This window comes from Lepidochelys kempii, chromosome 10, assembly GCF_965140265.1.
Source record: "Lepidochelys kempii isolate rLepKem1 chromosome 10, rLepKem1.hap2, whole genome shotgun sequence".
In the NCBI taxonomy this organism is placed as follows: Eukaryota; Metazoa; Chordata; order Testudines; family Cheloniidae; genus Lepidochelys; species Lepidochelys kempii.
Genome location: NC_133265.1, coordinates 71,852,329 through 71,869,155, shown reverse-complemented (window position 1 = coordinate 71,869,155; position 16,827 = coordinate 71,852,329). Strand labels below are relative to the sequence as shown.

The window sequence follows — 16,827 nt, the reverse complement described above, 5'->3', positions numbered from 1 at the left end:
GGTCCTGTGGAAAAAGTAGTATGTAATCATGTAATTAAAGACTGTACCATAATGCAGACAGCCAAGGGGTTGCACTTGGGATTCCTAGCATTCCCATTGCAGTTTCAATTAGATAGGGGATTCTCCTCTCCCTGTCTTCAACTATATTGTGTGGTGCAGCTGTAAAATATTAAGCATGCCAGAGGTGCCTAGCTCTCTCGTGATTGTAGAAGAGACCCCCTGTATCTAGACTGTGTAACAGTAGGGTATGTTTCTAAAACCCTTCAAAGCCATCAGGAAGACAGGTATTGTATATTTTAAAGATATTATCATTATGATTTTGGTGGGAGACGAAGTGACTCCTTTACATATATTGTGGCTTGCACAAAGAACTTGAAGTTCCTCCTAGGTGATAAGTGCTACATGTATGTAAGGTTTATATTTTATGTTAGGAATTCCTGTGAAAAATAATAGGTCCAGTACTGAACCTACATATCCCTCATGTCAATACAGACTGTAACCACTAAATCCTTCCTCATTCACTTTCCAGTAGCAAAATCTTATCGGCATAAGGAAGATTCAGATGGGTGTCTACTCTATACCACCAACTAATTGCAGGAGTTAGTCTAAACAGTGGTTTTCCTCTCCCCAAGAACAGCTGAATTTATCCCATTCCCTTAAGTACAAGATTTGATTTGGATCCACCATACATTTGGAATCTGCATGACCTACACCAGATAATGTTAACTTAGTCTTCATTAAAAATACGCCTAGAGAACCTCTCATCTTGTGAAAATTCCTGTCTGCTCTGTTGCTTTGGTTGGCAGGCTTTGGAATGCCATTATAGGGTACAAAGCAACATTTAAAAGAGATGAGATTGGGACACCGAGTGATTGTAAGAGGTGCCCTTGCTGCAGAATACCCAAAATGCCTACTTTGTGTGTGTGTTGTACAATGTCTCCTTTGCAACTTTCAGAATTTTAGGTGCAGATCGAAAAAGGAAGAGCTGGCCAGACCAAGCTGAAAAGAAGAAATGAAGTTTTAGAAAAACAACATACAACCTCAACTCCATCATCAGCAAATGATGGAATCTCTGGGACTGGCTAATCCCAAAACACTTGGATACAAGGTGTTAGACAGTGATTGAAGTTGTTCCATATTTCACCTCTTCCTGCATTTTTTCCCCATTGTCAAAGTTGTTGTTAATCCACTGCAGACTCTGGTTCAATGTTTGTGCTAAATTAAGTTATGTGTTGGGGATGATGTCAGGCCAGGCAATGCAGTGGAAAGGTGTATAGACAGAACAAAATTAAAGCAGTAAGGAAATATGCAAAGTCATGTCAATCAGGCTGGCTCAAATGTAGAGATTTCTCAATGGTTTTCTTCTTGCCCATTGCTACCCCCCATATCTTAAACACCACTTTTTATGTGGTATGATAAATATGACACCAGGTGGCCATTAAAATCCATTATTAGCCTGAGGCCACCCACACCCATTGCTCACATTAGTCTAGGAGGACCCATTATCCAAGTGGGACAGCAATGCCTCTGGTCCGCAGAGACCTCTGCTCTCTAATCCAGCCCTGTATAGCATTGAATGTCTTGGAAAGTAGACCCCTTGCCTCACTATTTTGAGTTCATCCATCAAGATGGGCATTTGTGTTCCTCTTGCAGAGCTCCCATGACAAGGATGTGATCCTCAATGTTCTCAGCATTCTCACAGACCTACTCTCTATTGGTAAGTACTGATGCCTTAATGTCTCTATTTTAGGTACTTAGATGGTCCTCTTGGTTTTAGAATCTGAGTACCTCACATTTGAAATGTCTTTACAATTCCAACACTCCATGAGACGTGGCAGTGTTATTATCCCCATTTTACAGATGGGGAACTGAGACACAGAGACTAAGTGACTTGCCTTGTCATACAGGAAATCTGGGGGGGGATCTGGGAATTGAATCTGGGTCTCTTGAGTCCCAGCTAACACCCCTGCCACTGGACCATCCTTCCTCTCTTGTAGAGTGAAGATGGGTGGGACTAAAACAGGGCACAGAGCAGACATCAACATATCTCTGTCAGGTGTTTGCTAGATCAATTCTGCCTAGTTTGCGTGAATAGCCCTTCAGCTTTTCCTCCTATTTATACGGAAGATTGGGGGGGGGGGTGTTCCTGTACCCTTTTTAATTTTATCACATGGTGAAAGAGGGGGAAAATATTCCTGTGAATTTCAAAGGTGGCCATTAATTTAACTGCTTCTCAAGATGTTTCAATCTTCCCAGGGAGTGGAACACTGGAAATGTTCAGTCACCAGGCCCACTGGAAAGAGCGAACCATGAGATATGAGCAGGAGACAGCCTCCTGGGTTGCAGCAATTTGATTCTGTAGTTGATTTCCCCTCAGAAAAAAAAAGTGCTTGGAACTGTCAGGGGAATGAACAGCTTCTCCTCTGCTTCACTTCAGTGGTATGAAATCTTCTCCATGGGTGTAGTAATCCACGCACCACAGAGACTACACTATTTTCAAAGTCTCCTCTATCTGCATGTTCACAGTGAAGGTGAACTTATTTTCCCTTCTTCAGGGCCACAAGAAGGGAAAATAAGTTGCTAGCAGAGCATTCCCCTCCATTTTTCATCAAAATGTCCTTTCGTTAAAATTTTTCCAGCTAACTCTAGTTGCCAAAATGCAGGGCTCTGTGTGTGTATGTGTGTGTGTAGTTGTTTACATCCCTATTGCAAGCCTCATATGCTCCTACTTTACACTCTCCCTCTCCCCCCAGCTCCATCAGAGACATCATAACCACAGCTGTGACTCTCTGTTGGAGTCTATATCATTCTTCAATCAGCTAGATGGCTTCACTGTGGATGATATGAGCCCCCTGGGGACTGAATGGACTGCTTCCACAATACTCCCAGCCTGGGTTTCCAGTAGAAAACTTCACAGCTGGCCAAAGATGCCTGTGGATTATGAGCTGTTGACACAGGAGGACCCAGAGGGTTAGCCTTTGGTTTCTCTGGAGACCTTATTTGTTTGGAGGCTGACTCCAGAGCTTTCCTAGGATTCATTCCCCTATCCTAGGCACTGTTGGAACTCTTTCCCTTCACTTATTTAACTTTCAATATCTAGGGAAAGATCACTGAGCATTGCACTTCTTTGAAATCTATCAGAGTCTCTGCTGCTTCTACTCCAACCCATTTCAATGCACACTGAAAGCTTCAGCAGGTGGTGGCTTATATAGATAATAGCAGCTGCAGCACGGAGCAGCATCACACATGGTTTTGACATAGAGTAGAGATGAGCCTGAACCACAGCTCCAAACTCTGGGGGTGTTTGAAATCCAAGTCCAGATGTACATTTTGCAAATGCCCTTATATTTATAATGGTCTGAGCAAGAAAACACCAGAGAAGGGTCATGTAGTGGGCTTCTTTAGGTCTGATAAGCCTCCTCTGAATCATATAATGTTCACTTATTGCTAGGTTTAAAGCTCTGCGACAGGAAAGTTATTGACTGTCCCTCCTTTTTAATTTTCTGCCCTTAGGAACAGACCGACGAATTCACTACATGGTCAGCAAAGGGGGGAGTGAAGCTTTGTTGCAGGCTCTGCTGAATGTTGCCCAGACAGCCCAGCCAGACTACAGCATCCTTTTACCTCTGCTTCGCCTCCTGGCTAAAGTAGGCCAAAGAGGTATTGCTGTGCCAGTATTACTTAAAGGATGGGGAGGGAGGAGCAGAAGGCTCCAAAGGTCACAGTCATGGTCAGTACTGGAATCTGTGAGTGTTTTAACAAGTCAGGACACTTTGCACTGAATGCTGGCTTGGCGACTGGGGGGTGGGACAGAGTGTTGTAAGACCTCCTAATAGTTTCACCCACTAGTGGCTAGAAGTTTGTACTAAGAATATAGGCACAGCTGATGGCAATCCAGGCGGGAGAGATTCTATAATGGAGTTCATTCTGAGCTCCTGACCAGCATTTTGTGTCACCGATAAAGCCCAGCTGGGCAGTAAGTGATTCCCATACAAGACATGGTAACTTACAAAGGCTCTTTCTCTTGTGACTTGGTTTCTGTATCCCAATAACACATTCAAAAACAAGTTTCACTTGCTGCTGTGTCTCTATCATCAGAGAGATTGTTGTTCAGTGTTTGCAGCACAGCTGGGAGGCTTGAGCTTTCTTCTTCACACCCAAAGTTCAGTGGAAGCGTTATCTGTGAAGTGCTAACATTTTTATGATTTTGTTTTCTATGTACATTTCTGGCAGTTGGCCATCTGCAAAACCAGCTACATTTTTTGTCAGACAGCGTTTTGATGTAGCACGTCATAGAGGAGAGGCACCCACATAGCTCTTTCTTGGGGAGACTTTACTTTAGTTCCGTCTTGTTTCCCTTAGCTTAAAATAGGTCATTGAAACTGTTCTTTGCGTATGGAAAATGTAACACTGGGCAAGGCACCAGCCTCCTCTGTGCCTCATCTTATCTATTTGTAAAAGTCGGGGGGGAGAATACTGATTTCCTTCACAGGGGGATTGTGGGGCCTTAGTAATAAATGTTGTTTGCAATTGCTTTGAGATCTTCCTATAAAAGATCCTGTTGAAGGATGCGGCATGATTACACCACAGCATGCGGCATTTCTGTGTCCCTGTGAAAGCCACTCTTTCTTCACCATCATTTTGTTCCTTTTTGCTTTCACAGATAGGAAGTTTGGGTTGAAAGTGCAGAAACTGGACGCAATTGATGTGACCCTGAGCTTGGCAAGGAAAAATCTGACTCACCACCTGAATCTCATCCACTGTCTCTGGGTCCTGCGGGTTTATGCCTCTAGTGGTAAGTGCTCCTTTCCATTTCTCATGCCAGTGAGAGTCGGAGCTCCTTCTGCAGTTGCTACAATGCAAGCTAATGGTCCCTCTGCTACAGAAATATGCATCTATAAGTAAGCTATTGGCATCTGTGATTGATAACAGATAGAATCATATGCAAGAGCTAGCATAGCTCTAGGTACGCTCTCAGAGAAGGCAAGGAGGACTTGTGGCACCTTAGAGACTAACCAATTTATTTGAGCGTGAGCTTTCGTGAGCTACAGCTCACTTCATCGGATGCATCCGATGAAGTGAGCTGTAGCTCACGAAAGCTTATGGTCAAATAAATTGGTTAGTCTCTAAGGTGCCACAAGTCCTCCTTTTCTTTTTGCAAATACAGACTGACACAGCTGCTACTCTGAAACCTCTCATAGAAGGGTAACTCTCAGAGGGATCTTTCACTGTAAGATTCAGTGAACCTACTCATCCAAAGACTATAGAAGACAGAAAATAGTTGTGTAAAAAACATTTAGTCCAGACAATGCAGGATCGTTCCCTTCAGTCTATTCTAGATATCTTAGGTACTTACATGGACCCTAATACTATCCTCCTCACAATCATTAATGCATTTATGCTCACAACACCCTTGTGAGTTAGGGATTATTATCCTCATTGTGCTATTATCCCCATTGTGCAGAGTGGTAACTGAGGCACACAGAGACAAATGAGTTATCCAAGGTCACACAGGAAGTCTGTGACAGACTGAACCCCGACCTTCTGAGTCCCCAACTGGAGCCGTACCCACCGGAGTATTCTCCCGTGTTCAGTGACTCAAGCATTGGGATTCCTAGCTCTGCCCTCAAAAGACCACTGTGCATTCAGATATTTCCCCATGGGGAAATGTTTTCTTAGAGGCAGTACAAATTTCCCTTTGCTCACTTTCATCCTGTTGCATCCCTTTGCATTACCTAACCACTTCCTCTCCCTCCTGGCTACTTTCCCCCTGCAGAACATTCTAGATGGTTGTCCTATTCCCCTCTCCCCTGCTGTATACTCACATCACCGTCTGGCCGAGCTGTACACATCCAGCTTTCCAAATCTTTCCTCCTAAGATTTAACATTACTGGCTGTTAGCCCTCTAGGTCTTGTATTTACACAGGAGCTGGCCTCATGCTATGGGCCTTCTCAGGCAGGCAGCCAGCTCCCAGCATTCAGTCCCCTTGCCTGAGATAAGTGGCATTCGAAAGGGTGAGTGTAATAGAGACAGCAGTTGAAATGTGTCTTAATTTGGGTTACAGAGCTGCAGGTTCACCCAGAGCTGCCTCCCACCCTGAGCCCTTTTCCACACTCCCTCTGCTCTCGTTAAGTGCACCCGCATCCCCATTCAGAGGCTTTAGCCCATTGCACTGTGGCCTTTAACCTTTTCCGTTAGTGTCAGGACCCTGAGCCCTGCAAACACACTCTCTAGTTCATTAAAGTGACCCTGAGGTCCCACTGCAATAGTACCTAAGCATCTCCATAAGAAACTGGTGCAAAAATGCAAAAAATTTTGTTCCTAATCCCCGCCGCCCCCCAAATTCATAGTCAAAATCTTTCAACTTGGTTAAATCTCTTCTGTCCCTGAGTTCCTACGTCCCACCAAGGGCCTGAGGAGGAATTCATCACTGTGCTGTGCTGTATAGGCCTAATCCTTAGGGTCTGCACAACCTCCCCTGGTGAACCCCACCCCAGTGCCTCAGAACGTCCTACCTCCTCCACCCCATTCAGCACTGGCTCTTAGTTCAGTGCCACATCTGCACATAACCAGGACATAGGTGTTGTTCTGGGATAGGCTGAGGCTTTTACGGATGTGGTAAAGAACTGGAGAATTTCCCTCCCTCCAAGTCACCTAATTGACTGGAGCAGTAGAGAACCCAGGAGCATATAACACCCTGAAGGGTCCTTGCGGGTAGGAGTCTAAGCAGCCAGCCCGACCTTGTTAAGATCTCACTGTAGCTGCTTATTGTCCTGGGTTGCTCCTTTCCCAGCGTGGGCTGCCAGCCCTGTGTGCAGCATGCCCCCCGGTCTGCAGGGAGCAGAGTTTAAGCAGCTGTGTACGCTGCACTGTCCCCATGAATAGTTTGCTATTGTGAAAGTAGCCAGTGAGCCTTCCAAGATTTTCCATCAGCGGGATGACTTGGCTGAGATCCACATAAGCTGATGGGCCCTTTGGCAGCTTTCTGGCCAGTGGGGGATAGTTAGTAACAAAGCAGCCAAAAAACCCAGCCTGGGGCAGGCATCCAAGACTCCTGCTGGCTGCTGATGGGGATGTTGATTTCTCATTCTTTCCCCCTCTTAGGACAATAAACTGTCTTTTTTTAAAGCACTTAACTGTTTTAGGCTTTATGCCCTCCCTGTTCACCTAGAGATCCCCCATTATTAGCTTCACTCACTCAAGCCCCTGAATCTCCCCTGCTCTCCCTTCTCCCTGTGAGGTTGGAGGTTTGATGATGAACTGTTGTAGGTTAGCTTTAAAGCCAAACAGCCAATTTCTGTGCAGCCCTTTCCCAGGTATGCCACTGTGTCTGACTGCAAAAGTTAACAGCATTGTCAAGGGAAGAATTAAAGATAGGAGTGGCTGAGGTGGGGCTGCATCTGCACTCAGAAGTACCTATCCGAAGAGCAGAAATAACAGGGATTAGTGCAGAAAGGAAAGAAATCCTCTCCTATCCCACTCCAAGCCCCTAGGAGATATTCCGTGTGCATGGAATTGCCCCTGGAAACTGTGAGTGGATTTGATTGGCCCCATTTAACCCTAACCTGTCTCTAGAGAGTGCAACATCTTCTACAAATGATGGGGCAACTGTAAACTACTTGAATGAGCACAGGGCTAAGAGTTAGGAGAATGGGGTGCTAGTCTTGAATCTGCCTGTGAGTCATTCTGTGACCATTGATCTCTGTGTGCCTCAGTTCCTACATCTGTAAAAAGGTCAAAGAGACCCATTTGGAAGCCCAGAGGCTCTGCTGCTAATCTCAGCTGCTGCTCCTCTCTTTACTGCTCTACCAGTAACTCCAGCAACCCAAGCTTACTGCTCTGGATCTAACTCCCTGTCTCTCTCGTTGTCCCAGTCTCTGCAGGAACCAAGCTGGGCATTAATGGAGCCATGGAGCTGCTTTTCAAAGTCATCACTCCTTACACCAAGAAACACTCCAGGACAGTCAGGTAGGCAGCAGCTGCAAGGGAGTCCATTTGGGTCTGTCCGAGTGTAGCCAAATGTACGGATGGATGAACAAGTTTAGATCAGAGCTAGAACGAACAGCACTGGTCAGAGCCAGACCTGGAGCTGAGTGTTTCTAAAGTTCTAGGGGTGTCTGGAACCAAGAGTTTGGTGCCACTTGTAAAGAAAATGAAATCAAAACTGACACAACTTCACTGCAAATGTGAAATGAACATTTTTAGAGGTACAAAAACATTCAGCAAATTGTCACTGGGTCCTGGGGATTCCCAGTGCATCACACTGCCATGCTGAGGAATGGGGTTCAGGTCCCAGCATCAGTTCCTCGCACCCCAGTGTGGTGAAGCATTAGGAGTTAGGTGGAGACAGCCCCCTCTCTGCAACTGATGGTAACAAGCCCTTTGTGTCACTCTGTAGCAGGCTTCTGCTCCACTTGACCAAAGAGATGCAGTGATTGTCTTAAAGCAGAGCTTTGCCCAGCCCTTCTCAGATGGAGAGTTGTGATTGGCCCAACGTGGGGCTTTTAATGGGCTGGGACCCCTGCCACCTCCAATAAAATCCTAATGTCTGGGTCTATTTTTAAGCACATGGCAAATGTTGTTTCAAAGTGACTTTTTTCTATAGATACTAAACCTGCTCAGCTTCTCCAGCTTGCCTCTAAAATTAGCCATGCAGCTGTCTGCTCCAGCCCTGTCCCCAGCCAGTTCTCAGGGTAAGATTTATGAGGCCTGCACGCCTGTAACTGGGAAGGAGTACATGGGTGTGGATAACAAACACCAGCGGCTTTGCACCAGCCCAGCCTGCTACAAACAATAGAGAGAAAACGCAGGCTACTGCTATGCATGTCTGTGCAGTGCCCTAGACTCACAGCTCACGCAGCCAGGCACACAGTCATGAGTTGGCTCATGCAAGGCTCAGTATACATGTCTGTGCGGTGCCCTGTGTGCACAGCTCACACAGCCATGTGCTTGCTCACGTAGTAGCCGGTGTACACAACTCACACAGAGAGCCGCATGCTCAAATACTTGCTTGTTGAACACACAGCGTGCTCAGGTTTCAGAGGAGCAGCCGGGTTAGTCTGTATCCGCAAAAAGAACAGGAGGACTTGTGGCACCTTCGAGACTAACACATTTATTTGAAAAAAGAAAAGGAGTACTTGTGGCACCTTAGAGACTAACCAATTTATTTGAGCATGAGCTTTCGTGAGCTACAGCTCACTAGCTCACGAAAGCTCATGCTCAAATAAATTGGTTAGTCTCTAAGGTGCCACAAGTACTCCTTTTCTTTTTGCGAATACAGACTAACACGGCTGTTCCTCTGAAACCTGACATTTATTTGAGCATAAGCTTTTGTGAGATACAGCTCACTTCATCGGATGCATTCCAAGTTGATAGATTTCCACTCCATACGGCTAAATTCAGTGCCTTGCATCATGACAGGTTTCTGAGTAGCAGCTGTTTTAGTCTGTATCCGCAAAAAGAACAGGAGGACTTGTGGCACCTTAGGGACTAACACATTTATTTGAGCATAAGCTTTCGTGGGCTACAACTCACTTCATCGGATGCATTCCTTATGCTTATACTTATGCGCAAATAAATTTGTGAGTCTCTAAGGTGCCACAAGTCCTCCTTTCCTTTTTTGCAGTGTACTCATTCTCTCACAGGCGCCGGCTTGTTCATTTCCCCGGGGGAGCTCAACCTCTGCTCCACGTCAGGCCCTGCCCCTATTCCAACCCTTCCCCCAAGGCTCCACCCCGCCCCACCTCTTCCCACCCCTGCCCCTTCCCCAAGCGTGCCCCACCCTTGCTCTGCCCCCTCCCCGCAGCACCTCCTGCATGCTGTTGAAAGCAGGAGGCGGGTGGCACTGGGAGAGAGGGGGAGGAGCTCATCGGCGGGGCTGCCGGTGGATGCTGAGCACCCACTATTTTTCCCCTGTGGGTGCTCCAGCCTCGGAGCACCCACAGAGTCAGAGCCTATGCTCACTCTCACTTGTCTCAGCAAGGGTCATGGACGATAGAGAGGCAGACAAGATAGTCTGTGACACTAGAGGGAGGGGGCTGGCCCTTGTCTGGGTGCTGTTAGTGGCCCTGTGGTTGGCAGATAGGGTGGGTACAGGCTGGGCACTAGTTATAGACTGAAAGGTCTTGAAGGGAGGAAGAGCAGATGGACGTGGGTGGACTTGGAATTCTGATATTTGCCGAACCAACTGGGTCGTAGGTTTACCATGCTGAATGAGACCATAGGTCAGTCAGGCTCAGCGTACTGTCTCTGTCAAGGGCCAATACCTGATATTCCAGGAGAAGGAGACCTAATCACCAGCCCAAATCTCCCAATAATGCACCTGGCCAATTATACACTTTTCATGGGGAAGTGATTTGAGTCGCTTCCCACCACCCTGAGGCGATCAGCATACACCTTGACTCATGCCGCTGTCATTCTTTAAATACAGTGTAACAACAGCACACACTGCTCCTCGTCCTACATCTGTCAGGCTTTTTGGAATCTGGCTAAACTGCTTGCCTTGCTAGCTGCTTGGCTCTTAAGACCAAGTGGGCCCGGCACATGTACAGCTTCCTGCAGCTGCCTTGTTTGTGGGAGTCAATTAACTTTTGCTTTGGCTGCATTTTTGGCCTTCCAATAGTGTGCGAAATACCTGGACCTGCTTTGCAGCTTCTGTAATCTCCACGGACCCTCCTTTTGAGCCTGGGAGGAGTGCAGGACATTTCTTGTGGAGTGGTTCTGATATCACCCGCTCTGAGAATACTGTCTCCTACATTCCTAGACTGTCTGAGCCCCCTCCAAGATTCCTCTCAGGCCTTGCATTATCTTCAGGACTCAGGTTCACTGGGGAACTGGTTAACATGAAACTGCGTGGCCCAGAATATGTTCACTCCAGAGTGCCTGGGCTCAGATACTGTAGCAATTGAAAATGATTGATGTGTCAATGCCTATACTTAACTGAATAGGCAAATTCTCCTCCCTTCCTGCCCCCCCCTTCCTATGGAATTGCTGCCTGTGATTAGAATAGTGTTTAGTTATAGTAGCACGATTGTGTAACTCTGCACTTTCTAGCTCAGAATGTGAGTGTAATAGGACTTGGACTTCATCAGTTCAGTGTGATGGAGCATGGCTGGTGAATTTTGTACCAGCGAAAGCTGTCCTGGAAACTGAACTCCTCTATTTACACACTGCACAGATAAAGCACAGAGGGAGGCAATGAAACCTTCCTCCTTTGTCCTCTACCTCACCTGGGCTGCATGGGGTGTTCGGTCTCGATGGCCCTATTTAGTTACTGGCTCTCTGCTGAAAGCTGCTCACAATGATACATCCATACTCCTGGTTTTTGTGAGGTGCACTATGAAGTGGGCTGAGACTTCAGTTTCGGAAAAGAAGAGCAATAAACAGTGCATTTCTTTCGGACAGCAATGATTTTAGTTTGTCATCAGCAGTACTTTCATTTTGTTTCCCTTTATCCGGCTCACTAATGCTGGTTGGGAACTTTTCCATCAGTGTTTTTTGATGGAAAATGCAGTTTTGATTTTTGCTGAAATTTTGTCATTTTTCTGTTGGAAAAATCAACCCCAAGCATTTGGGTTTGGTTTGGATTGAGTCTAATCAACATGTTTCATTCTGAGTCAGTTCCACGTTAATCTGTGTCTGCCTGAGCTGCCGTGGTGCCTCGTGGGAGTTGTAGATGACAGGTGAATGTGGCATCTGGGTCCTGGAAGTGGCAATCCCTGTGCTCCAGCCCACGGTACTTGTGGAGAGACACGGGTTAACCAGCAGGACCTGAATCAACAGAAGGCTTTTAGCCTCCCAGGGAGCCAGCCTGGAGCCCGTACTTTTAATTACATTTTAAGAGCAAGGAGCTAGGAGTGGCTGAGCATCTCTATGGCTGGACTGGAGACAGCTTGCTCTTCACTAGAGGAAATGCTACTAACTTCGGCATAAACCCATTTTGGTTTAACAGTATGTTTGTTCACGGCTTCTTGAAAGGCTTTATTTTCCTCTTGTTCAGAAGAGAGAGAGGCTGCACCTGTTTCCAGCCCATCTGAAGGCATTGCTCTCACTCGGTGCCACAGAGAAGCAGAGACTTGGTTTACTAGGCAGCGAGTGCTCTCAGAGACTACTGGCGTGGATCTAGAGTGTAAAATTGGAACTCCAAAGTGCAAGGAAGGTGGGAGATTCCCTCTTCCCTCAGCTCTAAGGGACTCCTGGGACAATGATGGTCTGAAAATCTCCGGCATCTTTAAATTTTCATCAGAAATTGGGGGCAGGGTGTGTGTGTGTGTGGGGAAAGAATATGAAAATGTTCTTCTGTTTTCTGATCAACTGTAATTGGAAATCTCTAGAGAGGCAGAGGCAGATTAGCTTGCTGTGGCAGAGCAAGCTGAGCAAGAGAGCGTAGGTTTGTTTTTGGGTTTCTTTCCAGCTCCTGTTTGGAGCCCGAAGAGAGACAAAGGGGGTGGCCTGGGCTATTTGGGGAGGTTTTGCTCATGGTCTTGTTCCAAACAAGCCTCTGATCCTCCCCTTTTCCCTGCCCTTGACATTTTCGTTCAGTTTTATAGCTACATGCCACCAGGATTTACCCTGCTGTTGGGAGGAAGGAACAGCTGGCATCCCCCGGGGGCTGATGTTACCTTTACTTTTTGATCAGCTGCCAGGAATGCATAATGGAAAATGCACCCACTCCAGTTACTATGTCCTCTCTCATGGATGTACTCTGATTGTACTAGCCCAGGCAGTAGAAGCACCGAGGTCATTTTAAGAGCCTGGCCTGTAGAGCCCCAGGATCAGAGCTATTTGTTAAGCCAGCAAAGATGTGGAAACAAGATACATAGTGCTATTTATTTTTCACAGTGGCAAAGCGGTGGGTTATTTAGATACAGACTCTTCCATGCCACAACTGACCTCTACTGGGGTATATACCAAGTGGCTTTAATTTATATAACTCACGGACATTGTTGGTCTCAATTAGGTGTGTACAATACTCACATTGTTATACCATGATTTTGTGGGTCTACCCAAAAGTAGCCATATTTGAAAGAAAAGGCAAAACTTTATTAAAAAATCTTATAGAATTCAATAAACATCCACAGGGTTCTATAGAACTTTGATAAGGCTCCATTGAACTTAAGTGAAGCTGAAGCCCTTTCAATAGACTTTCTTATCCATCTTGTGGTGTTCTTTGACAGAGAGAATTCGCTGTTAAATTTTATAGGATTTTTTTAAACCCTGAAGAGCGGTTCTTATTTTCTGTAAAAATTATCTGGGCTTCTTCCATGATGGAAAGACTAGTGTCCTAGCAAATGGTAAAAGATGATGCCAAATGTACCTAAGTAGCCCAGACTCTTAGGAAGAGGTGAGACTGAAAGAGACAGGGTGGAATTTGTTGAAGGGGAAAACAGCACAGCAGAGGTATCTTGGGCCATGAGGGGGCACTTGCATAGTAGCCAGCCCCACCAAAGCTAATTCAGTTGAAAATTTGACTTATAAAAATTCTTTCAGTAGTATTTGCCCATTGCTATTTTTGCCAACTCTTGTGATTTTTACCTCCTGTAAACATGTTTCTGAGAATCTCAGCTTCCGTTTGTGTGGGGTTTTTTTTGTTTTTTTGGTCTTTTTTTAAAATGAAAGTTTCCAGGCCTCATGATTGCCGAGGAAGGCTTGAAAATGTGACCCCTCCCCCACCAAGAAAGCTCAAAAATCAGAAGACAAATTAAAAAATACAATTAAAAAAAATCTTATGACTCTTTGGGGGCTGACACATGGTTTTTGAAAGCTTGGGGTTGGCAATACTGCGGTGCCAGAAAAAGACTCGTCAGAATGTGAGAGTAGTGGAAAATCTTCACTGGAGCTTTGTAGCCAGGACTACTTAAGTTAAGAGAACTGATTCAGTCACTTCTTGAGTCACCAAACTCAGATTCTCAGGTGATTTGAGTTGTTTGGTAAACTGGTTGCAAGTAAACAATATGCTTTTTAGTAGACTAAATGTAAATGTTTGCATCTAGGAAAAAAGAACGGAGGCCATAATTACAGGATGGGGCTCTCTGCTGGGAAGCAGTGACTGAAAAAGATTTGGGGGTCATGAAAAAGATTTGGGGGTCATGATGGATAATCAGCTGAAGCATGAGCTCCTAATGTGATGCTGTGACCAAAAGAGTGAATGAGAACCTGGGATGCATAAAACAGGGAATTCTCTCCACTTCTACTCGAGGTTAGTTTACTTCTATATTTGGCATAGATGCGACTGCTGCTGGAATCCTGTGTCCAGTTCTGGTGCCCACAATTCAAAAAGGATGTTGATAAATTGGAGAGGGTTCAGAGAAGAGCCACGGGAATGACTGAAGGATTAGAAAACCTGCCTTATAGCAATAGACTCAAAGAGCTCGATCTATTTATCTTAATAAAGGGCAGATTCAGGCGTAATTTTGATTACAGTCTATAAGTATCCACCTGGGTAACAAATAATTAATAATGGGCTCTTCAGTCTAGCAGAGAAATGCATAAAATGATCCAATAGCTGGAAGCTGAAGCTACACAAATTCAGGCTGTAAATAAGATGTAAGTTTTTAACAGTGAAGGTAATAACCATTGGAACAACTTACGAAGGGTTGTGGTGGTTTCTTGATCACTGACAACAGTTAAATGAAGACTGAATGTTTTTTCTAAAAGTTATGCTCTAAGACTTATTCTGGGGAAGTTCTATGGCCTGTGTTATACAGGAGGTCAGACTAGAGCATCACAAAGGTCCTTGCTGGTCTTGGAATCTATGAAATATCAAGCTGAACAGAAATTAAAACCACAAACCAAATACCTGCAATTCACTCTATTGGGTCTGTGATCAGTTGTCCCCCATGTGTGACTGACCATCCAAGAATAACCCAGTGGGATTGAAACACATGAAGTGCTGAGACATGGAAGTGCAAACACTGATGGTGGCTTCACAATAGTTTTGAAATAGACACAGAACAGTACTTTTCTAGAAGAGATATTTTGCTTGCACACATCACAGTGATTTTGGTTTTCCCCTCTACTGCTCCAAGCACCCTCCCACATCCCTTCTCAAAGCACACTTTTTAAGGCAAGATAAAACGGGGATGTTGAGTTCTCCTGAAGGATGACCTGGTTAAAAAGTGATTGGGTGCCTACTTTAATAAGGAAAGGAGAGATCATAGTGGCATCGGATCAATGTCCACTTTGGATATAAGGAGAAGAGATGTGGGGTCATTCAGGTAGAGCAGAGAGGGTTGACTACAGTACTGGAATTATTCCCGGGTTCTCGGGGCAAAGCTTTTGTTACAACTAGCGGAAAGATACGTGAAAGGAGCTTCTCACTGTAGGAGAAGCTTTGGCCACTGTAACAGGGCTGGCTGCCGTGCAAGTGCCCCCTACTGGTCTGGGCACTTGACCTAGTGAAGGCAGTTTGAGCTCGCCATCCTTTAACTCTGCTAATCGTAGGAGCTATGTTCTATTGCTGGCTGACTACTGTGTACATTTGTGGCACACTCCATTTCCCAGTTGTTCTGAAATTTCAGTGCTCTGGTTGAACAGCAGTGGGAAGCACATGTCTGCCCCACCTCTCTCTGGCCACCGCCAGCCAATATTTTGAGCATGAGAAATGAACTCAGCACACCGACACCCTGATTAGTTCCTCTGCAACCTGATACAGCAGCTGCCATGACTGGTGTTGTGAGGAATAACCAGCAGACAGCTTTATGCATGTGTTTTATCTGGCAATAGTTTTTGATAGGAGATCGGAGGCAAATCATCCTTAATTCCTCTTGTTGGTCTGTGATTTTTGTTAATCACGTTGAGCTGTTTGGGTATTTAATTGGAGGATAACACATAATTCTGCTGGAATGTGGTCAGAATTAATCATTGGTTAATTCCCACTTATTTGGAAGTTGCTATTTGGCTACTTGATCCCTGTTGAAAACTCAGAGGAGGGGCTGAAATATGTCTCCTGGACTATGTCACTGGCAGAATTACATGCTTTTTATCCAGGTCTGATCGACATGGGATTTAGTCTAGAAGAACATCCTACTAAATAAACTGGATGGAGAGGGATGGAGGATGTCAACAGGAGAGGGGAAAACGGTCCATTCAAGATTCTCCTTTATACCAAGGGCTGTTCATTTTGATTAATATCTTAGATGACATGGAATAGAGATGAGTACATCATTGGTATAAGTAAATAAAATGCAGCATTTGAATGTAATCTAATGAGTCATTGTAATAGGACAAATGAGGTCTGATCCAGAGGAGTCTTGTTTATGCAGTTCCTTAGCCTAGGTTCTCCTTGTACAGTCTATATTGCTTCCCTGAATAATCTGCCTTAATAATAAGTAATAAAATCTTATTTTATATCAGTGGTAGCTCAGAAATAGAAATGCTTTGAAAATATAGTTACACCAAAGAATTATCTGTTATTGGCTGTGTACTGTTAATAACAGAAGGAGAGAGAAATTGAAAAATTAAGAGGCAGAGTCAAGGGAGAAAAGAGATTCTTTCTGATGAGATTTGAAAATAGATGGAGAGTCAATGAGGCTGAGAGAAATACTGCACAGGAAAGTTGCTCCAGATGGCAGGAGCAAATAAATTCATACAGAAAGCCTGGTGCCATCTATTGGTAGCCGCAAGTGTTATGCAATTACCACAGTTAAAACAGCTCTCAAAAACCATTGTATACAATATTTGACAAACAGATAGAAATCCACTTCCACATTTAACTTAATTTCTATAAAAAATGACGGGAAAGAACAAGTATTGATTGACTCACTTCATCAGTAGTACTATTCCAGAGGAGATAAGCTCATTGTTGATTTAGCTCACAGAGGTCAATG

At 45.0% G+C, this 16,827-nt stretch overlaps 1 protein-coding gene across 1 annotated transcript in view; it reads left to right on the top strand.

The window, feature by feature from the left end:
* The first annotated feature begins 3,521 nt into the window (after positions 1 to 3,521).
* Positions 3,522 to 16,827, top strand: part of AGBL1 (AGBL carboxypeptidase 1) — a 354,690-nt gene continuing 341,384 nt past the window's right edge. Inside the window, exons 1-3 of the mRNA XM_073304655.1 lie at positions 3,522 to 3,660; positions 4,664 to 4,795; positions 7,876 to 7,969. Of these exons, the coding sequence (XP_073160756.1) occupies positions 3,537 to 3,660; positions 4,664 to 4,795; positions 7,876 to 7,969 (350 nt within the window). The 5' untranslated portion in view covers positions 3,522 to 3,536. The remainder of the gene's footprint in view (positions 3,661 to 4,663; positions 4,796 to 7,875; positions 7,970 to 16,827) is intronic.